Source organism: Streptopelia decaocto, assembly GCF_964273445.1.
Source record: "Streptopelia decaocto genome assembly, chromosome: 1".
Taxonomy (NCBI): domain Eukaryota; kingdom Metazoa; phylum Chordata; class Aves; order Columbiformes; family Columbidae; genus Streptopelia; species Streptopelia decaocto.
Window position 1 is genome coordinate 16148169 of NC_138663.1, and position 22330 is coordinate 16170498.

General features: G+C 48.5%; 1 protein-coding gene across 1 annotated transcript in view; it reads right to left on the minus strand.

The window, feature by feature from the left end:
* Positions 1-20985, minus strand: part of LAMB1 (laminin subunit beta 1) — a 44871-nt gene extending 23886 nt beyond the window's left edge. The window contains exons 1-17 of the mRNA XM_082044824.1: positions 20811-20985; positions 20462-20631; positions 18007-18142; positions 15713-15786; positions 13504-13692; positions 13331-13394; positions 11623-11825; positions 10206-10326; positions 9838-10026; positions 8651-8830; positions 8236-8348; positions 7211-7290; positions 4539-4674; positions 2321-2479; positions 1385-1512; positions 864-987; positions 113-317 (exon numbers count right to left, since the gene is read on the minus strand). Of these exons, the coding sequence (XP_081900950.1) occupies positions 113-317; positions 864-987; positions 1385-1512; positions 2321-2479; positions 4539-4674; positions 7211-7290; positions 8236-8348; positions 8651-8830; positions 9838-10026; positions 10206-10326; positions 11623-11825; positions 13331-13394; positions 13504-13692; positions 15713-15786; positions 18007-18142; positions 20462-20631; positions 20811-20847 (2308 nt within the window). The 5' untranslated portion in view covers positions 20848-20985. The remainder of the gene's footprint in view (positions 1-112; positions 318-863; positions 988-1384; positions 1513-2320; positions 2480-4538; positions 4675-7210; positions 7291-8235; positions 8349-8650; positions 8831-9837; positions 10027-10205; positions 10327-11622; positions 11826-13330; positions 13395-13503; positions 13693-15712; positions 15787-18006; positions 18143-20461; positions 20632-20810) is intronic.
* Positions 20986-22330: the final 1345 nt, after the last annotated feature.

Genomic DNA, 22330 nt, shown 5'->3' on the forward strand with positions numbered 1-22330 from the left:
CAGGTGTTACTCACGCCTGCCTCATCCCACGCACACGCCTTCCCCGTGCACACCGCTCTGCCTGCAAGCAGCTTCCAGGTGCAGTTTGCCCCACAAGTAGGTGGTTACGTACATAACGCGGTCTCGTGTAATAGAGCCGAAATGCTGAATATGATGTTCTTGCAGACATCAGTCATGGGGGTTTTCACAACACTCCTGCTGTTTTCCAGACACCGGTATCTTTGGAAAGTTTCCCAAGCGCTGTTCGTGACCACGTCTTCGCCTGACCCTCCCACTGTGAATATGTCCAGTGATTTGCAGTATGGCATGAGAACGAGCTACAAAACAATTTTACAATGACAAAATGTCACTATTTATAAACAGCCTCCACCAAAATTATTAAAATTCACTATTATCCTACTTCCTATTACTCTTTATTAGCCAAAAAGCAAACAGCCAGACAGAATTTGGAAGGGAAATGACAGGAAATCCGTAGTTTTTGGTATAGTTCTGGTATGTACCAAATTCTTACCAAATCTGCAAAATTCTATTAATTAAAAAAAAAAAAGGTAGACATTCATTACATACATGGCACACATTAACCTTTCCAAAGAAAAAACTGTGAAAGTTAAGGTCTGCAGAACTAGCTGTGAAACTGTAAAATACAGCAAAAGCCTCTTAGGAGAGAAAGAACTTGCATACTTTGCGACTGAAGAAACCCTGCTGCTTTACACTGTTCATTTAAAATCTCGCTTCAGCTGTAAGCAACGATATTGTAAAACATTCCTTTGGATTTACATAGATGCATCCCAGAGGGGATGCAAACTTTCAAGCATTCAAATACACTTTTCCCCCAGAGCAACCCCAAAATAATTTCTACTCACGGAGTCAATAAGCGTGTACGGGCTCTCTGTCTCTGTATCCACCGAGGAGTACTGGGGCAGTTCCAGGCGGATGGTGTAATTCAGCCCCTTCTCAAAGCAGACAGGTCGCGGGAGAACAACATATCTGCATTAGGAACAGGAAACAATTCTTAATTCAAACATCCAGCAACATAAAGTGTTTCAGTAGCCAAGACCAGGAAGAACAAAAGCTATGATGTGAAGGAGGTGGTTTGGAGGTTTGTTCGAGTCAGAGCCGGAAAAGCTTATCGGCCAGTGAAGAGTCACACCGATGTTCACTCGCAGGCTGTGCAAACACTTCCCCCGCTCTTTAATCAGTGAAAAAAACAAATCAGACAATGAGGGTAAGTTAAAAGCTTTGAGTCTACAGATGTAATACTAAATCTGTTTTTATAACCCACTGGAAAATAAATTTAATTACTTTTCCAACTGAAAACATGACATTTCTGTTTCAGTATTTTTAATGGTTTTTTTCCTCCTTTGGCCTGCCCAGTTATACTGACCTGGAGCCAGGTGACAGGGAGACAACCTGATTGTCATCATCAGGAACTGTGTTGCCACACCGGCTACCCGTGGGAATCTTGCCTGGACGTGAGACGCTGATCACAGCTTTTTCCCACTGATCCGGCAACTAGGGGGAAAAAAAGGCTGATCAGCATCAAGCAATGGCTGTAAGCGTCTGGACCATCCAGAGCTCGGCTCAGAAGAGCCTGCGCACAGACGGCGTGTTCACTGCACTTTGGGGAGGGAAGGGAGGCAGTTCCAGCATCAATGGGGCATCTACTGGCTGCGGGTCTGCGCTCAGACAGGACAAGGAATGTGCCCCTGGGCATCCTCCAGCCTCTCTCCATCGCAAAAAACATGACTATGTGCAGGTGGTCAGCACTGAGCATCTGCAGCACGGCACCAGCAGCAGTTCGACAACCTCCTCTCCACCCACCTCTGGTTCCCACATCGGAGCATTTCACTGCAGTTGACTGCTACCTTGTTCTAAGTAGCTGGGGAATTTTCTTCTTTCCCTCCACCCTGTGAATTATCCACAGCCAAAAACAATCGCTTGCAAACTCTTGGCTGCAGGCATTCACCATCCAAGACTGAAAATCTGTCTCCTAAGGCATGTAGCATTGTTTCCACCCACTAGAAGCCCATCTGGCTGATGCCCAATTTATACTCTCATCTATCCTGACGGGACTTGTCACTTTTTAATTTGCTCATTAAACAGGTGCTGAAGCAATCCAACAATACATAAAACTGTAAAACAAATAATACTAGTGATAATCAAAACCTTCCTTTCCTTCATGCATCTCAGACACTCAACTGAGCTTCCGTCCTTGTCTTTGAGTCCTGATGACTCCCACAAGCACTGGGCTCCTGTCAGTCGTGCACCAGGACATACAGCCCCTGCCAGGAAGCAGCAATGCCCCTACTCACAGACCTACCTGTGGCTCATAGCGGACCAGAATATCGTACTCCATGGAGTAGGGGATGTTGTTGATGTAGAACTCCAGGTACGCCCCCTCAGGAACCCTTACAAAGCCTATGCCCGTCCATGATGGTGTGCGGTCTGGTGTGTACTGGCGCTCTATTATGTTTACTCCCTACAGGAACAGGGAACAGAGATTTTAATACCAATACACTAAATTCGTAAGCCCTCTGATGATGGATCACTTCTGGATCGCAGCATCCATTGTTTTCATCCCAGAGAACACAAATTCTCTTTTAAACCCATGGACATGCACACCATTGCCCTTCTGCTTAACCATATGCAAAAAGCAAGAAAGATAAAACAACACTGCACAACTCTTCATCCATTTTTCTGTTGTAATGGGGAATTAAATTTAAAAACTTTCTCTGAGTAATTAATCCACCAGCTATGACATCTTGTTCACTGTAAGGGCTTTCACGCCATACTTGTAGCAGTAGGATTTACTGCAGTGGTACATAACTGCTCTATTCACCACCCAAGCTGAGTGCTAATTACTTCCTGACTACACCACGCTGCTCCAAACCAAACTACTGCTCCTGGTAACATCTGAAAAGTGGATCATGGCCATAATAACCCAGGTGTCACTAAATAACAGAGATGCTAATCATCGATAGATATTTAATAGCAAAATAAATACTCCTTTCAGTCTGAGATGCAAGTTTGTATCTGCTACTCTTTATATAAATCAAAAAAGAGGAAAAAGGCAACAGAAAATGGAAACATGTTGTGTTCAAACTTCCCATGTCAAATATATCTGCATCCATGAATAGTTCTCTGCACAGAACAACATCCTGTGCATTCCTACGGAAGTTGCTTCAGAAGAAAGGGATAAAATGTAAGGAAATGACTATACATATACATATCGCTTCAGGATGTCCCCTCATGTATTCTCACACTCTTTGAAGAGAGTCTGTCTGTAAGTTATTACACTTTGACTTTGCACAAAGGGTCAGAGCTCCCCAGAAAGGATGGCAGGCAGGACTTGAGCAGGGGTGTGCAGCTGTGGGGAGCACAGGAGCTTGGCATCGCCTGAAAATTCCTGCAACTCTGTGCCGCTTCATTTTGGCTTGTGCTGGGCCTCTACCTGGGAATTCAGAGCTTTATTCTGCCACCAGACTTGTGAGAAAGCTTTTCAATATCGGCATTTTTTAAAGCGGTTTGTTTTGAAGGTTTCAAAAGGCAAACCTGTGGCACATCCCCTTGCTCTGCTTGGCAAGGTGGGTTTTCACACCAAGCTCCCCCATCCCTGAGCCCCAGCAAGGCCCTGGGTACCACCTCTCCAGCCAGGCAGACACAGAGGCACCAAAACCCCCGTGCCAGCTCACACACCCTCTGCTGCGGTCCAACCTCTGCTCTGCGCTGCCTTCCCTCTCCCCAGTTGTCTAACAGCAAAAATCTGCTGCCCGGGCTGAAACTGCAGAGTGGCTGCATTTTGACTGAAAAAAACAAATTAGGACCAAGTGCCCCAATTACAAGCAGACAGGGATCTGCTGCTATAGAGAAACCATTATCTCATCTCTCCGACTCCTTGCTGGAGGCAAAAATAATTGATGTAATCACCTAGCTGCTGTTAATGAATTAAAAGCAAGGCTGTAGGGTGGTGAATGGAAAAAGCCAGAGACCCTGATGTACCATGCCAGTGGGCTAAACAAGTTAGAGGGAACCTCACTTACAAAAGCAGCTTTCTGCACAACCAACCATGGTTTTAGTCATTATTAAAAGAAATGCTGCTGATGTACAGAAACTCTAAAAGCTGTGGCATTGTGCTTAAGTGAGCGCTTTGCTCCCTCTCAGTTTCAGTGGCACCAAAGAGCCAGTGTCAGTGTCCCATTGCTCTTGAGATAAGAGGGGAACAAGTGGGTGCAGTGGGCATGTATGTAGAGGGGTACAGAGAAGGACACGGACAGGAAACAAACTGTGCAGTCATGACCAAAGAAACAGGTTTAAAAAGAAAAATGGCAGTTTCCCCCCCTAAATTACTAAATTACTTATCAATACAAAGATTGAAGAGCTACAGTTTCAGGGTTTTCTGATACAATTCAGTTTTGTGTTTTCCACACATTAATTGCAAAACACTTAAGAGTATAAAGTTGATTCTTCCAAGAACTGAATGGTGAAACAACCTTCCCACAGCTGTCCAGACACGCCAGCCCACTGGAACTGCTACTCACGGGACCCAAGCTGGCTTCCTCCGCCTCGTAGATGTAATGATCGAGCGAAATGAAGTAATAGCCAGGCTCCACCTGGTTGCACTGACGTCCAAACATGTGGGGCCGGCATTCGCATTGGCCAGTTTCACTCGAGCAGCTAAAATGGAAGAGCAATGAGTTTACAACACCTCTTGGCTACACTGAGACAGTGCTAGAGCCACATCCCGCTTTGGCGTTTAAAGTGACTCAGGAGGAGGAGCGGTTCTGGACACGGCTGCACCGAGACACCAGATGTTCTCGGGCTCTGCAGCCAGACCGCCTGCACTGCTAACATGGCAGCACAGTGCTCGGTGCAGTCTAAGCTCAGCCCAGGTATTCTTCTCCCAAACAACTGCTAGGCTCAGGCTGGGAGCAAGCACAGCCAGGGACCATTGCCAGAGGTGCTTTGCCTGCGCCTTCCTCTGTCTGGATGGCAGAGGATCTCACGCTATGGATGCAGGAGGTTCCCTGGGGCCCCACAACAGTCCTGGGAGAGCCTCACTTGCTACCACAGACACAGCCAAGAGGCATGTCTGTCCTGCAAGCTGAGGGCAGCCTTCGCTACAGGCTCGTGGGCCTTGCAAGCAGCCTATCTGTACAGGCTCAGGTAATGCAAGAACATGCATGACCCTGCATGCCCCAGGACGTCAAGGTGCTATCGTATGCTGCAAAGCGCGTCCTGAGAGATCACCTACCAGCAGCTATACATAGGGAAAAACCATACCCAGCTGCTTTAAAGTGGGATAGACACAGCCATCGCTGGGGAATGGAGGTCTGTCCAGAGTGACATAGAGCAGTTCCACTTCATAAAGAGCCATTCTCTTTTCTCAATACAACTCTATCCCCAAACTGCCTTTTGATGGTTTTATTGTTCTCAGAGAGTCCACCCTGCATTATTAAGAACCCTTGGGCAGAATGTATTTCTGCATGGGCTTGGTTACACTTTTACATAGGAAGGTTTTTTGGTCCACCAAAAGATGCCCCTTTCTTTAAATATGAGTTGAATTTAGAAACATTTTCTTAAGTCAATCCCCCGTTTTCCATGGAAAATCTCCAGCTTTTTCAGGCTTTCGTTCCAAGTGCAATTTTTAACTGAAACCATTTTTGAAGTTGCAGAGATTCACTTAAATGCTCACTTTGAGATGCCAGAAGTGCCCCAGCTGCCCCAGAAGGGGAGCTGGGAAGTTTCCCCTCCAGGGACAGCAAGGACTCCACCACCTGGGCTACAGAGCAGGGATGAATTTTGGGCAAGGTGCGGCTGCCCCAGGTGCTGCATCCCACACCCTGAACAGCAGCCAGGAGGCGGCAGTTTGGCAGCTGAGGAGAGGAGCCCTGGGGAGGATGATGCTCCACTTCCCAGCTAATGCTAGAGATGGAAGTCGGGAGCTGAGCCGGGCTTCACAGCTCTCCTGCAGCCAGAGGAAAGCGCAGCTGCTCTCTGCCCACACCAGGACACTGCACGTCCCCTCCCTGCCCGGTTTTGCAATCGCTGGGTTCAGCACATGGGAAACAGGCTGCAAAGCCTTGCTGAGCCACGGCCAAGCCAGACCCCAGACCCCTGGCAGCGGCTGCACCGGGGGAGCTGTTAAAAGCTGTGTGGCGTAACTGATCCACACGCAGTGAGCCAGCACGGAAGAATAAATAATCCCTAATGACCACGCAGCTGTCTGCCAAGGGGTAATAATTCACTTGGGAGTGGAAGGGAGAGACAGCCCACGGGACATTCCCACAGTGATCCCTGACACTGATGAGTTGTCCACAGGCTGTGACGACCTGCAGGACTCACACCGGGACCAGTCCCAAAATCCCCTGGTCTGGTCCTGTGGGCTCAAGCGGGAAACAGGTTGTTCACCCCCTTGGGAAACTTGTGTGGCTTCAGACAAAAGCAGGCCTTTTCAAAGGGTTTGTAGAGGGAAGGAAAAAAAATAGAGTAAAGGTACATGCTGTTATTGGAAAGCCTTGGGTCGGGCACACACCTAATGGACAGAAAACTGCTCTGGTCGGAAGAGCAGTCTGCTGACTCAGCACCCCTCTGACCAGGAATTTAAGCCAGGACTTTCCATGCTCTTATCGATGGATGTATCTTCAAAACCTATGCTTTTCTCTGAAAACTCTCTAGCTCCCCAATAGGCAGTTCCTGGCCCACATCCCTCCCCACGTAGCACCTCTGGGGCAATACAATAGTAATCGTGCAGCTGGCGCTCTTTCCCCAGCACTGGTGGACAGACCGACAGACTGGCCAAAGGGACAGTTTGTGAGGAAATCAAAAGCCAGCCTGACAGCCAGTGTTACGGCCTGATTCCTGCTTTGATCCTCTGACAGCAAAGCTTTGACATGATCCATAGCCCAGGTTACAGCCAGGGCAGAGCTCAAGCCGTGGCTGGCTCCTACCCTGGCTGACCAAAGGAAGAGCTGCCCTAAAAACAGTTTTGCATGTTCATCTGCACTGGTGGCACTAATGGAGGCTGCTCAGCATGGAAAAGACAAGCATGCCTCTGTCACCCCTTGCTGCAATCAAGACTTGCCACTTTCTGCACACCAGAGCAGAAAGACAGTCCCAAACACCCCCCTCCAGCCCTGGATGTTGTGGTTGCAAATGAAGCGAAACTCGCAGGGGTGAATGATTACAAGAGAGCAACCAGGCTGAGACCCACTTGTTGTTCAGTGCTCCTCCCAGGTCGCAGTCACACGGCCGACATCCATCCATGTCATTGCTCAGGCCCCAGTGCTCAGGCTGCAAGAGGAAACATCACCGGTGCTGTAACCTAGTGCCAGTTTAACCCCATCTATCCCAAAGGCTCAGTTGAAAATACTCAGCATAAGCTACCCCTGACTGCCCTCCAACATTACTCCCACAACCACCAGCACAACTGCCCCACCTGGTCTACTCCACTTTGCTGACCATCTCAAGGGCTTGAGAAAAAAACCACATCTTTCTGCCTAGCTTTGAAAACAAGATTCAGGAGGACTCAAGCTCAGAGACCTTACTCCTGCTGCACCATTTGCACCAGTTTGGGCTCCTGACCCATGAAGGGCTTGGAAAATCACAGCCCAGTATAACACACCGCAGCAGAGACCCATGCATGGGGTGGTGGGGCTTTGTATGGGGCGCTGCCCTTGCAGGGCTGCTACTCTGCAACTTGCTTGTTGGGACAGGCAGACAGACTTGTTTAGTTTTTCTATGCAGTTCACTGTTAGATAAGATAGCCTGTCAGTGTTTATACAAACACATCCAGTTGTCTGACAGTGTGTTTCTATAACACTCCAGCACACATAAACACTATATGGAAATGTATTTGTATAAAATAATCCCTGCCTAAAATAATGGCCTGTATAGAAAGCAATTTTTTTGGTAACACTACTTCTCTGACCATTGTGTCTTTCACCACAGTAAGGGCTTCAGCAGAACTGCCCCAGATCCCTCATTTTCACACAGTTACCACAACGGGTATCCTAACGTCTCACTCCATACCATCCTGGGAATTAATTTTTGGATGCTCTTGTGTGCCCTGACGTGCCTTCCAGGGTGCTTCACGGCCTCTGACATGTCTGCTCCAGCCCGAACGCCAGGCGCACGCTCATGGGCAGAGACGGCGGCCGGCACCTCGCTCCACGCTTCCCACACACCAGCCTCCCTCACACCAGCATCTGCTACTTTATTTTATGGTAAAGTACTTACCAGGCAGCGATCGCACTGCCTTCCTGTCACCAGACGCTTACAATAGCAGCTTCCTGTCTCTGAATCACAAGGATTCCCCCCGGGATGGGTACCCAGAGGATTACACGCACAAGCTAGATCGGGAAATACAAATAGGCAGGTCAAAACACAGGACTGGAGTTACATTTTAGACAGTATCAACTTAAATATTTACATTAAGGCTTCCCCTAAATTCCTCAGGACAGAGATTAATTGCACACTTTGCCCACCACCCATCACAGTAAAACTTCCTCGGCTTCGAGCCTTATCATTAAAAACAAATAAGGATGATTCTGCTATTTCCACTGAAACCACCTCACAAACCAAATTCTCCCATCTCCAGCAGCTCCTCAGAGAACTTTTGATCACACATAAAGGAACATATGTTTTTACTCACACTGACAACCCGCTGGGTCATCAGCACTCAGGCCATAGAAACCTTCTTTGCAGAGGTCACAACGCTCCCCTTCCACAAATAGTTTACAACGGCATTGTCCGGCAATGAGGCCAGTGGAGAAATCAGTGTAGCGATCGCAGATACCACCATTTTGGGAGCCAGCTGGGTCACAGTTGCAAGCTAAGAAGGAAGCATCGCATGTGTTTTATTAACTGCTATAAAAGAAGAAGCCAAGTCTCACACTGAATTATTTAAACTCAGTTGCTGTGTAGAGACTGTATCACTCCTGCAAATATTAGACATGACACGGGTTGAACACATAATGACCCGATTAATTTCCAGATTCTTGAAGAGAAAACAAAACCCAGCCAGGCTCGCTCATGACCTCCAAGACAACCACCTTCTCCCAAGGAGAGACACTGAGTCAACCATGTGCCCTTGTGGCCAAGAAGGCCAATGGTATCCTGGGGTGCATTAGGAGAAGTGTGACCAGCAGGTCAAGGGAGGTTCTCCTCCCCCTTTGCTCTGCCCTGGTGAGGCCGCATCTGGAGTTCTGTGTCCAGTTCTGTGCTCCCCCATTTAAGAAGGACAAGGAACTACTGGAGGGAGTCCAGTGGTGGGCTACAAAGATAATCAGGTATCTGGAGCACCTTTCTTATGAGAAGAGACTGACAGAGTTGGGTTTGTTCAGCCTGGAGAAGAGAAGGCTGAGCGGGGATCTCATCAATTATTATAAATATCTCAAAGGTGGGTGTCAAGAGGATGGAACCAGACTCCTTTCAGTGGTGCCCAACGATAGGATGAGGGGCAATGGGCACAGACTGAAGCACAGGAGGTTCCATCTGAACATGAGGAGAAACTTCTTTACTTTGAGGGTGCCAGAGCCCTGGAACAGGCTGCCCAGAGAGGCTGTGGAGTCTCCTTCCCTGAAGACATTCAAACCCGCTTGGACACGTTCCTGTGTGATCTGCTCTGGTGAATCTACTTTAGCACGTGGGTTGGACTAGATGATCTCCAGAGGTCCCTTCTGACCCCAGCCATTCTGTGATTCTGTGATCTTTGCTTGGGAACACAGCACTGGCCAAAAGAAGATGGGGTAAATCCTAAATTCCCCAGGGAAAGGCCTGGGGGACCACAGCTGGAATCACCACCGCCATTCCCAGCCCAAGGAGCGGGGCTGCACTTACGCTCACAGACATCAGGGTCCCGCAGATCTCTCTCTGGGTGCTGGAAGTAGAAGGGCTTGCACTGCTCGCAGTTGCGTCCTATGGTGTTGTGCTGGCAATCGTCACACACTCCCCCACTGGTGTTCCCTGTCGTCATGTACACAGCCATGTCAAAGTGGCACTGGCTGGAGTGGCCATTGCAGTTGCACTCTGTGACAAAGACAGAAAGCAAAATAAGAGTCTGGTCCCAGGGGAGATGCAAGTCTGCAGAAAAGACACACCAAAGTCAGCCAAAGAACAGGCAGGACTTTATATATTGCCACAAGTTCCCAAGTAGCAGCACGTCATGCTCACACCAGACTCCAGATCTGTGTTTTACTCAAACTCACTTTTGCATGCATTACTATTGCGGCCTTCAGCGGGTCGCCAGGGTAAGTCATGGTAGAAATCCAAACACTGTTCACAGTTTAACCCTTTGGTATTATGTCTGCACATGCAGTGCCCATGGACCTGTCATTCAAAAACAAAACCAAAAACAAAACAAAAAACAAACAAAAAAAAAAAAAAGAGAAAAGTAGTTAGTTATAAAAGAAGAAGGGAAAACAAACAAACAAACGTGCTCTAATTAATGCGAAATATAGCTAGTACATAATCAATATACTTTTGGAGACTTTAATGCACATAACTGCACGGAGAATACATAGAGGGCTACTTGAGTGTCCTTAACCTGTCAAGGTAAGAATGTCCTCCTACAAATTTGGGGTTTTTTACTGGAATTAATGCCTGAATAAACGCTTTCAGGCATGAACAAGGGGAGCACAGTTCCAGCTCAATAATCACTAAAGCCTCTTGGACTTAAAAGTCAGCTGTTTATTAGCTGTTAATTAGCTATTAACATGCATCTAGTTATATCTACATGTCACTAGCCAGGCGACTTTTTTCCAGCCCTGCCTTTGTTCTCAAACCAAACATAACAGATTGTTTGGATGGGTTTTATCCACCAGCCCCAGACTTTGCTCCAGCACGCAAAGAGCAAGTGCTGAGCAGACCAACACTGACTGTGTGACAGCGCTGCCTTAGACACTGGAACCTCGATTTTAAAGGCAAAGCCAATCGTGCCGCTGCTCGGATGGAAAGCGCAGGGCACTGGAGCATGCCCGCTCGTCGGCATCCTGCGGCACCAGGGGCAACCATCACAACCTCCCTGTGTGCCTCCACATTTTCATCCAGTTAATAACTCACTCATTAACAGGGGACCTATTACTGCTTGTCAGGCAAAAATCATGGGGGAAACCAGAACCCAGAAGGGATGGTGCAGCAGTGTGCAGCGCAGGCAGCAGGATTCTCCTTCGGAGCCTGCTGTTAGCTAGGGTTACAGCCTCCACTTCTCAGCTGACAACCACCCCTACAAATGTAGGTCATGTTTCATTCACTAAGGTGCCTCTTTTCATTCCTTTGGTGCCTCTATTCACTTAACTTTTAGGGCAACCTAAACCACACACCCATCCCTGGCTCAATATGGTTACACTCCCTTTCTGCATTCCTGCCTTTTAATTTCGTCAGCCCTTTAACATAATTAGAAAAGGAATGCTAAAACACTTTTCACCCAATCTAAGCCCTCTGTGCTTGACTAGCGCCAATAATGACAGATATGTTTGCTGAGGAGAATGAGTTCTAATGGTTTTCCTTTTTGAAAATTAATGGTGGTGTGTAAAGGGGGCACACTGCCATTTTAAATATGTGTTTAAATCACAATCCAGAGGCACAGACAGGAACAGCTTTAGGCAGAAAAGTGCAAATATTTACCATTCCTTCCACTTCTTCATTAAAGCCATCCACTGGTGCACACTCGCTGGCGTGTCCATAGCAGAAACAGTTCCCGCGAACCACCATGTCGTAGATGGCGTAGTAGTACTTCTCTCTGATCTCCATCCTCGAGTCCAAGAGATTATCCCCCAGCGTGTGCAGCTTGACAAATTTGACTCTCAGATTTGTGATCTTTAAGAGGTCTGCAGGGGACACGGAAAAAAAAAACAACAAACACCATTTTGGAATTATTTACCAGATATTGTATTGAATGGGAGGAAGCCAGGAGCGACTTCCAAAGCACACTTCCTATGGGCAGATTAGATCACATTTGATTTCAGCACCTACATACTACACATCACTTCACACTCCCAAACTTTTTTCTTTTTAAATACATTATTTTACTACAGGTTGATCACTGTACAAGTTAGTTTAAGCTTAAATAAAAATACAAATCTATTTTATTGTAGGCATAGACAGGCACAAAGACAAATATTAAAGGCACATGCAATAGTACCAACAAGGAAACACTGGTTCCTTGGGGGTTTAAAACGTAAGAAGGGCAGAAACCTGATATTAAGGAACCGCTGACAAGCGGACCAGGAGCTTTAAGAGTTTTGAGCTTTTTGGAAAAAAATCTTAGTTGGAAACAAGACACTAATATATTCTTCTTTCTTATATGGCCAACTTTCCTAGCAAACGTAATTAGTTACATTTTCCTGAAAGAAGCAACACCCCATCACTGACCAAACACAAAGAAGTTCTCAAGGGATAATCCACAGGAAGACAATTTGCAGTGATTAATTCAATCCACATGTTCACTTTGATATTATGAATCCTGTGTAATTTCTTACAGCCTTGAAACTAGGCTTGAGAAAGCACTCCAAGCCCACGAAAGCAGAGTTTGTCCTTTAAAACGGTGGTTAAAAAACCATTCAACTCAAATAGCAACTAGCAGACACTCTTCTACTTCAGATCATTTTCTCCTGCTCCAGCTAGTTTTACACTAAAGGACACAAGCTGAAGCTGAGAATGAATATTAAATTGGAAGTCAAGTTTAAGGCCAAGCACTGTTTCCTACTCGGGCCAAATGCCTCACAAGGTTGAGCCACACTCAGCAGCAGATCTCTCTGCCTTTGCATTCCTGGATTGTCATGACCGTACACGAATGCTGCAGTCATTTGTGTTTTACGACTGCAACTGTGTGGTCCAGCCACTCAGTGCTATCAAGGCCAACTGTTCTGAAATCACGACTCAGATGTTCTAAAAAATAAAACACAACCCCCTTGATTTTAGCTAGAAATTCAAAATTATGTAAGTACCTCTGTAGTTCTGTTTCTTTGCTTTCTGAATGCTGTACAGTTACAGGATCACATTCCAACGTTTCTCTTGTTGACTGGATGTATTTGGGGGAGAGGGGGTCTTTAATGAAACTACATCCCTTATCAATTAAGAAAAGGACCAACTACAATGATGTGTGTAAGAGCAATCACTTGAGTTGACAACAGCAATCGTTATTTCCCAGCACGTCACTATCTGAGTCAGGACAAGAAGCCATAAAACAAACACATTCATAACACTTCAAAACTGTTATCAAGGCCAATGTATGGTTTTATTTGTGGCTTACTGTTTTTTTGGGGAGCAAATAAGTACAGAAATGCTTTCAAATGAGCCTGGAAGGTACTTTCAAATGAGCCTGCATACGTACTTTGAATCCTTGGACTGTATGGATCTTCAATTCGAAAAGCAGGATCTAAAACACGATATATTACCTGGAGGAAAAATGGTACAACAACAGATTCATCTTTAAAAATAAGATAATCTAAATCTGTATGGAAAAATTCTACACAATAAACATATTGGCAAAAAAAACCCTCTGACCTCTCCCTCTGTTGAAGGTTCAATGTCAGAGTATCGCGAGTCACAAATGATATCATCCACTTTCTTCATGGGTCCAGTCGAAATCCCGGGAAATGAGCTCTCACAGTCGTATGCAAAATACCTATATACTTGCCATGTTTTTCCAAAATCAGATGATCTTTCTATCAACATTGCAGCAGGACGGAATGTCTAATAGTAAGAAAATGAAAATAGATTTTATTTGGGTAATTATTACTTGCATTTACATTAAGTGTGAACAATCCACCTATCTGGATTTGATTCTCTCTCCCTGCACTATTTCCAATAAATTGAAAGATTGGAAATATTTTTTTGGCCAATATTCTACTTTCTCCTCAGAGGTAGATCTTTGAAACAACACAAATCAAACCACAGACTAAACATCTTCAAAAAGATGGCTCTCAAGGGCCAAGCGCTTAAACATGCTTACAATAAATAAGCAAACATATGCTTTTTGGATTCCAAATCCTTTCTCAAACCTGGGAGGTTCAGCTTCACCCACTCTTGCTGCACGCGAGTCCCCCGGTCCCAGGGACCCTCTTCCAGATGCCCTTGCCCAGACTCCATCAGGCTGCATTCACTTCATACAAACCACCGTCCTTCTTACCTATGCGCACTCACCTCCAGAACAACTAGCTAATGAGATTTTTAAAAGATTTTCAATCCCTCTGACCTAAAAATCTCACGCTGCAATTTACGCACTGCATTTCAAAAAGCAGAACTTAAGATCTGGTTTGCACCTACCAAGAAACACCAACAGCCTCTTCATTAGTTTCCTGTATTCAGAGGAGGCCCTCCAAGAGCCAAGCACAAAAGCGTTCAGTCACAGCTGGAAAGAAATTTTCTTTCAGCTTCCTGGCTGAAAATATCACCCAACTTACAAACTGGTATTTCACCCAACAAAAAATGTAGCAACCCAGCGGTAAGGCAGCTCAAGTGTTTACCACACAAAGTCAACACATCATCATTAAGGCTATCTTCCCTCTGCAGTCTTCCTCCTCACAGCAGACCAAGCCACAATGGCCACAGCACCTGCATGGGGTCAGGGATCTCTCGGGAGTCCCTTGCTGCTGGGGAACAGCAGAGAGGACCACGTTCCACCTCAGCCATCACCTTGGGGCGGGCAGAGAAACCCAAGCCAGCACCACAGGCAAGAGGAAGCAGCTCTTCTAGAATCACAGAATCATTTAGGCTGGAAAAGATCTAACACTGCCAAACCCACTGCTAAACTATGTCCCTAAGCACCACATCTACATGTCTTTTAAACACCTTCAGGGATGGTGACTCAACCACTTCCCTGGGCAGCCTGTTCCAAGGCCTGACAACCCTTTCAAAGAAGAAATTTTTCCTAATATCCAATTTAAATGTCCTCTGGTGCAATTCCAGGCCATCTCCTCTTGTCTTATTGCTTGTTACCTGGAAAAAAGAGACCAACCCCCTCCACGCTACAACCTCCTGTCAGGTAGTTGTGGACAGCGATAAGGTCTCCCCTCAGCCTCCTGTTCTCCAGGCTGAACAGCCCCAGTTCCCTCAACCACTCCTCACGGGACTTGTGCTCCAGACACTTCACCAGCTTCATTGCTCTTCTTTGAACGTACAAAAGCTGACAGTTAGAAATTAAGAGATTAATTTGTCTACATGTAAAGAACAGGAATTTAGCCCTTCAGTAACTGCAGCCCCTGAAACCTCAGCTGAATGTTCCCACTAGTGCTTGCCTGCGATTTAGGGTGTACGGAACATAATCTCCCATTCCAAGACATCTGTTTGTAAAGAAACAAAGACACTTTGTGTACAGATGTTCCTTCTTCCTTAAGACCTTTCTATTTGCCAAATGAAAACAGATACCATGGCCAAGTTTGGTTTTTTTTTTTTAAGAAGAAAAATCCTTGCTAATATATGATTTAGTTAATTACCTTCTAGAACACAACCACCACAGAGAGAGAGACAAGCAACACAAACCCCAGCTTTGGTGTAGCTCCTTCAGCAGCCTACTGGAATTCAAACACAACTCACACCACAAGTCACAACTCAGCCTTCCTGTGCTACTTCAGCGGGAGCTAATGCTTAACAGCTCTAAAAAATCAGGCAAAACAGCTCAGACAAATACCAAATATCAAATAGACAAGAAGGACTAAGAGACCTCTCATTTCTGTGTGTTTTGAGGTTTGGCGTAAGGCTGTGGCTTTCTTACCTTGAAGGTCATAATGAGATGAGTGAAATGAAACTCAGCCTCCAGGTTCAGCTGGATAGTCACGTTTTCCAGACCTGCAGGGGCAGAGAAAAGAAGTCGTGCAGCAAAAGAGGACATCCATGAGCTTCTACAGCTAAATTTTAGCAAAGCTCTTTGCTTCAGTGGTGCAGAGACTCTTTGCCACTTATCAAAAAGTGACAAGTTAAAGCATTAATGGGGTATGGAGGAGACACCAAGGACGTGCTGAAGACTATCACACATGGGATTCCTGTGCGTTATCTGCACCGAACATGTTACACCCAAAGCACGAGCCTGTCCTGCCTTAATTTCAGACAGTGTAACACGGCTGGCAGCACTAGCTGTGGGGTAAGGAGGGGGACTGCTCTGGGATGGGTTCTGTAACACGGCTGGCAGCACTAGCTGTGGGGTGAGGAGGGGGACTGCTCTGGGATGGGTTCTGTAACACGGTTGGCAGCACTAGCTGTGGGGTGAGGAGGGGGACTGCTCTGGGATGGGTTCTGTAACACGGCTGGCAGCACTAGCTGTGGGGTGAGGAGGGGGACTGCTCTGGGATGGGTTCTGTAACACGGTTGGCAGCACTAGCTGTGGGGTAAGGAGGGGGACTGCTCTGGGATGGGTTCTGGCACCAAAACACCCGGTGACCGATATGAGGGAGGATGCTGAGCCCAGACCCGCATGGTGACCCCATGCTGTCCTCACACCCTGTGGCCCACCTGGCAGCAACAGAGGCTCGAGTCTCTGCAGCCCTAACACCTCAAATCTCCCCGATGGCTGGTGGGGGTGGTTTCCCACCTTTCTTCACTTGCTCTGTCCATCCGGGCACAGGAACAGTTCCTTTATAACCTGGTTTGAAATACCCTTACAGAAACTCTTACAGCCGTCCTTTGCAGCCGTGAGAGCTAGGAAACCAGTCACAGGTAAAAGGTTTTGCAAACACTGCTGTGCGACTACCTATGGTCAAGGACTACACAGAAAGGAAGAAAAGTAGTTACAAATATTATTTTATCATGTGAAAAGACCTCTCAAAACAGCTGGATACTAAGTATACTGTAGTAAGAAATTTAGAAAAAAAAAAAAAAGAAAGATTTATGGAGAGGAGAAAGGGTAAAAAATGAAAACAATGAACCAAGAAAGTGCTTAAATTTTTGACCATCTGCAATTTTATGTGGAGCGTGCAGCAATGGGCCCTTCTGCTGTATGCCTGAATAAAAGAAAACTTGAATCGGATAAAAAGAATCATTTGTTTTTTATTGTTGAAGGACATTTTCATGACCTTATGAGCCAAGAACTTTTCTGTGTGAATGCTGCCAAGCCTGTTGCAAAAAACATGAATTATTTGGAACACTAGAAGAGAGACGCTGGAGACGAGTGGTTTGCTAGGCTGATCTAAATGGCTAAAAAGGATTTAGTGAAAATCTTTCTTTATTGGGCAGCAGCAATGTCACAAATATTACCATTTTATTTTAATATACAGTAAAACATCTACTGTTAATGCATTTGCAGAAGTCCCATCCCGTCCAGCTGGCTTTACAGCTTGAGGGCAGGACTGCTGTCTGAGAAACTTCGATGCCTTGTTTTGTGCATGGAAGGCATGCCAAAAGCATAACCATAAAAGCAGAAGGGCAGAGGAAGGACTCCAAAAAAAAAGCCATCAAATTAACATGCAATATTTTTTTTTAACTAGCTGGTTTGCTTCCAATGTTCATTTTACTGTCTGGCACACGGATACAGGAATTCAGGGAGCCCAGGAGGGGGAAGGCAGTTTGCAGGGTCAGAGATACCCCTGGCCTTGCTCTCCCGGGGCAGGAGAGGGGAGCAGGAGGGCTGCGGGCAGGACGGCAGCGCCGGCTCTGCGCCCAAACCTCCTCCCACCTCCTCCCCCCAGCCCAGCAGCCGGGGAAGCCCCGGGTGCTCCCTTGGCAGGTGCCCCGCAGGGCTGACTCCTGGAAGGCTGCTCGGCTCCCACTGCCCAGACAGGAGGGACAGCTGGAGTCAGTGTGGGAAACTTTTCTCTTCAGGAAAGGATTCTTGCAAAGTGGTGGGACGGCTCTTTCTGACACTCCCTGAGGGCTGATGGGGCTTAGTTATGGATTAAGGATCGCTCCAGGGCACACAAAAGCAGCCAGTTTTACTCAGCCCTCCTCGAACAGCATGATCCTTCACTCAGCAGTAACCATCAGGCCAGAGATAACAGCAAACCCGCAGGTACCCTTAAACAAAAGGAGAGAAAGCAGCTCCCAGCCCTGGATAGGGCTCCCAGACAAAGCCCCTACCATTTTCCGACTGCCACCAGAGCTTCAGGCGATTTGGATCAAACGTGGTGACCACGTTTTCAATGCGATGACTGTCAGGATTGAGAGTATCGTGGAAGGGATCCTCGGAGTCACATATGAAACATTTTTTGTCCTCCTGAAACAACAAAATAATCAGCATTACTGATTTTATCCGTGGGGCAATAGTTGCTTCCTGCAGATAAGAGTATTTTCCATCCATATCACATTCCACTCATTTTGCCTGCAGGAGTCATCAAAGGTTTTTTTTTTTTGTTGAATTTATAAGTGTGTTTACCTTTACGAATTAATGCAAATTGTCAAATGGAAAATATGCCAGGAATTTCATAAACTTTATTTTTAGGAGAAGTATGTTCTCTGTTGAAATTGTAGTTCCAGGAAATCTCTTCCAGCGCATGTATTCTCCAACAGAAGTCAGAACCAAAGGCAGCATCTACAGAAAATCGCTGAATTGCTCCTGTACAAATGCAAAACTGCCTCTTCAACAGCTTGCGTGAAATAACACTGGCTTTTGGGAGTTAACCTGGAAATGTACATTCTCTGCATTAGGGATACCTCCACTGAGGCTCAGTACATATCAAGGGGCCATGAGTGGTTTAGTGACCAAGACCTTTCAGTGGGGAGTTAACTTTACTCTGAATCCAGCTTGTCAAACTCCTACTTAAACCTTGCATCTTCAACTGTGTTTGCAATCCCAGCTATGCACATAAAGACAGTTTGCACACACTACAAGGTGTGCCCATAAAAAAACGGTTGGGTGCAAGTCTGGCATGTGCTGCTGGGGAAAGCTGGATGCTTCTTCACCGGGAGGACAAAAAAAACATCATGACTATTACCATGAATAACACTCTTTCTTACATTGTCCTGGTGACTTAAACCAGCACTTTCCAATTTTGCAAGGTAGGTTGCAACCAAAAGAGAGGGTTCCTGCCCAAGCCAACTTGTGAGGGAGCCCCAGCACACCAGCAACTCATCACTGTCAAAGCTATACAGGCACCATTTCTCCAGTGGGTTTATGGAGACAAATGTGGTGCTTTATCAGCCAAGAACGTGAGGTCTGGCAGGTCTCTGCCTCACACGCTTTCCATTTCACCAATTTTGGCTTCGGCAGCGCCTCCCAAGCCTGGCACTTCGCCCCCACAAACTCCTCCAGCAGAGAGCACAGCAAGTTCAGGGTCCCAGGGAAGATGTCCGCTCCTGCCTGCTCCAGGCTCCTCTCCCCAGGGCCACAGCCCCTGCCTCGTGGAACAACTTGCTCCTTCTCCCACCAAAACTGAATCCTAGAAAGCCCAATCCTGCAAAGCACTCAGCACGGCCAAGTCTCATGTTATAAAGAGGATACTTGGCATCTTCCTGAGATTTCTTCAATACCATCTTATGGTTCAGAAGTAACCGGAGACATCCCAAATGCTGAACTGGGGCTGTGAGATCAAAAATAAGGGCACGTGAACTTCTGAAGTGATGCTTTTTACTATGGCACTTCAGCATTTTCTGAGACAAGAAAATGTAACAAAGTTCCTTTGTTATTTTGTACCAGCAAAGAAGCTAATGTCATCAAAGACAATCCTGACATATTACAAAAATGTTCCAGCAAAGCTAAACCCCATGTTAAATCAAGTATTAACTCCACTAGACAGAGTAGTACAGTAAAACTAAAGGCAGGGAGAAAGATTTGGTAACTTCAGGACACGAATGGGCCAAGTGCTGTAGCCCCTCAGGCAGGGCTCCTCCTGCTTTCCCTGGGTTTCCTTCCAAGCGCCAGAATCTGGCCCTATTGTCTCCACAGTAAATTTGGCCGGAGATTATCCCCTTACTTTCGGTTCAACAGACTTCCACTTATAACTGATATTTTATTTTTCCCCACCATCCCTTCTGTCTCAGAGATTTTAAGTCTGATGAGCTGCTTCTGGCTCAAGTAGGAAAGCGCTCTGTGTTTTCCACCAGATGTGCAGGACAACCTTATTTGCATCCTTTCACTTGGAGACCATATAAATGTAATTACATTACAGGAACAGTGGCCAAAACTCTACCCGGGTCCTACAGACCACTCTCAATCAGGAAGCTGTCTAGACGGCTCTGGCTAAGTCTGAAAATAAAGCATAATTGAACTTAACTGCGGCACATTCCTCTTTATAACCTCGCTGAAGAAAAGAGGGTCGGGTGCCGACAGCAGAGAGGGATTCTCTGGACCCGCGTTGTTCTCACGGGGCGTGGGGTCCCGCACCGGGGCACGACTCTGCCCCGCGGGAGCCCGCTGCCGCACCTCCCTCCCTCCCTCCCGCAGGCAGCGGCTCAGCCCCCGGCCCAGCCCCGCCGCTACCCGTGCGCCCCCAACGCCGCCTCACCCGGGACGCGATGCCCAGACCCGCCAGCGGGGACCGAGCCCTGCGGCCCAGCGGGGCGCCCCGGGGCGCTGCCCCCACGTCGAGGCGCTCACCTGGAGGTGGCTGACGATGCAGTAGGGCTCGGGCTGGCGGAGGCCGCAGGTGGAGGAGGCGGAGAGGCGGGCGGCGCGCCCGATGAGCAGGTCGCCGGTGGCGGGGTAGCAGCTGCCCTCGGCGCAGCCGTAGCTGTACTCGGGCTCTTGCGCCGCCGCGGACCACACCGCTGCGCGCCCGCGGAGGGAGGAAGAGAGGGATGAGAGAGGGATGAGAGAGGGATGAGAAAGAAAAGCGGGAGAGCGGGAGCGCGGCCAGGCTGGGAGCCCCGAGCCGCCCCGGCGGGCGTTGCAGGGGTTCGCCCAGCCCGCCGTGCCCCGACGGCGGCGGGAGCGGGGCGGGAGTTACCGAGGCAGCAGCAGAGGTAGAGCTGGAGGCGGCCCATGGCGGGCGGCGAGCACCGGCGGGACGGGACGGGACGGAACAGGACGAGGCTCCCCCTCCACGCTGCCGCCGAAAACTGTTGCGCCGGCTGCTCCACGCAGGCGCCGCAACTCCCCGTGGCTCTCGGGGAGCGGCTCCGCACCGCCGGGCGCCCCCCGGCCCGGCCCTCCCCTCCTCCTCCGCCCGCCACCCCCGCGGGGCCGGGCCGGGCCGCCCCACGCGGCCCCTCCCGCCCCGGCCCCCCGCCCCCGGGGCTGCCCTGCCCCGCCGCAGCGCCAGGCTCGGGGGAGGGAGCCCAGAAGCGGCTGCTGTCGAGGAAGGCAGGGAATCCCAGGCGGGGTGAGAGGCTGGGGGAGAGCGGCCTGGCAGCGGGCCGGGGAGGGGGAACGACTGCCCTGCAGGAACCAGGGAGTCCCGAAGGGGAGCAGGGGCACTTCAGTCCCCGTCACCCCAGGTTGTGCCCCTCTCCCCCGCCCCTCCCCGCTACCCAGCTTTGGGAGGGGTCTCTGGGAAGGGTGCAACAACCAGGGGGATCACGGATTGGGCAACCCGTCTCCCTGCTCCTGTCTGTGGGGAAACAATGGAGGAATGCAGGTTTGACCCAATCCTGATGTCTGCCGAGACAGCAGCGGGCCGGGGGTGCCGGCGGGGCCGGGGACAGGGCATGCCTGTGTGCCAAGGCCTGTGACCCAGGAGAGGGTCGGGGGTTCGGCAGCCACCACGTGTGACGCTTGACGGTCTCAAATCACCTGGTGCCCTGGTGCTAACACACGGGCTCAGGAGTGCGATTCCTGGGGCCGCGGCAGCCGCGGCTCGGGCTGCCCATGGCCCTGGTGCGGGCACAGGAGCCCGCTGAGCCCGGTCCGGCCGTGCCGGGCTGGTTCTCGTTAACCGGGAGCACGCGGTGCCGCTGCTGGGGCGGCTGTGAGGGGCAAACAGCCCTTAACTCGGGTTCCCTGGGCTCCACCGGGGGACACAGGGCTTTTGGCAGCTGTCTGAAAAGTCGCCTCGGCACCCAGGGAAAAGGTTTACAGGTAAATAAGCAGCAGGGAGCGGGTATGAAGGATGGAAGCGTTTGAACAGCACAGCCCTGGCTGCATGCAGGCTGGGACAGATGCCTGGGTTTATACACCCAAGTTTTGCTTGGGCACGTGCAACACGTAAACTCGTGTGTAAATCTTTACCAGGTACAGGTGTCCCTCAAGAACACTTTGCCCTCGCTCTTTGTGGTGCCGGAGTAGAAACGCCGCAGTGCGTCCGTCCCAGCAAACCCTGCCGAGGTAGGTAAATATGTTCGTTCTCATTTTACAGATGGATAAGCAGAAACAGAGAGATACCAAGTGACTTGCCCTAAAGGTTAAACACCAGGTCTGAAACATAACCCAGGACTCCCGACTGAAGAACTTGTGCGGCTGTTTCATTAAAGATATCCAGGAAATTAAACCATTCTAAGCTAATAGGGCGGGTATTGTAATTCTAAACCG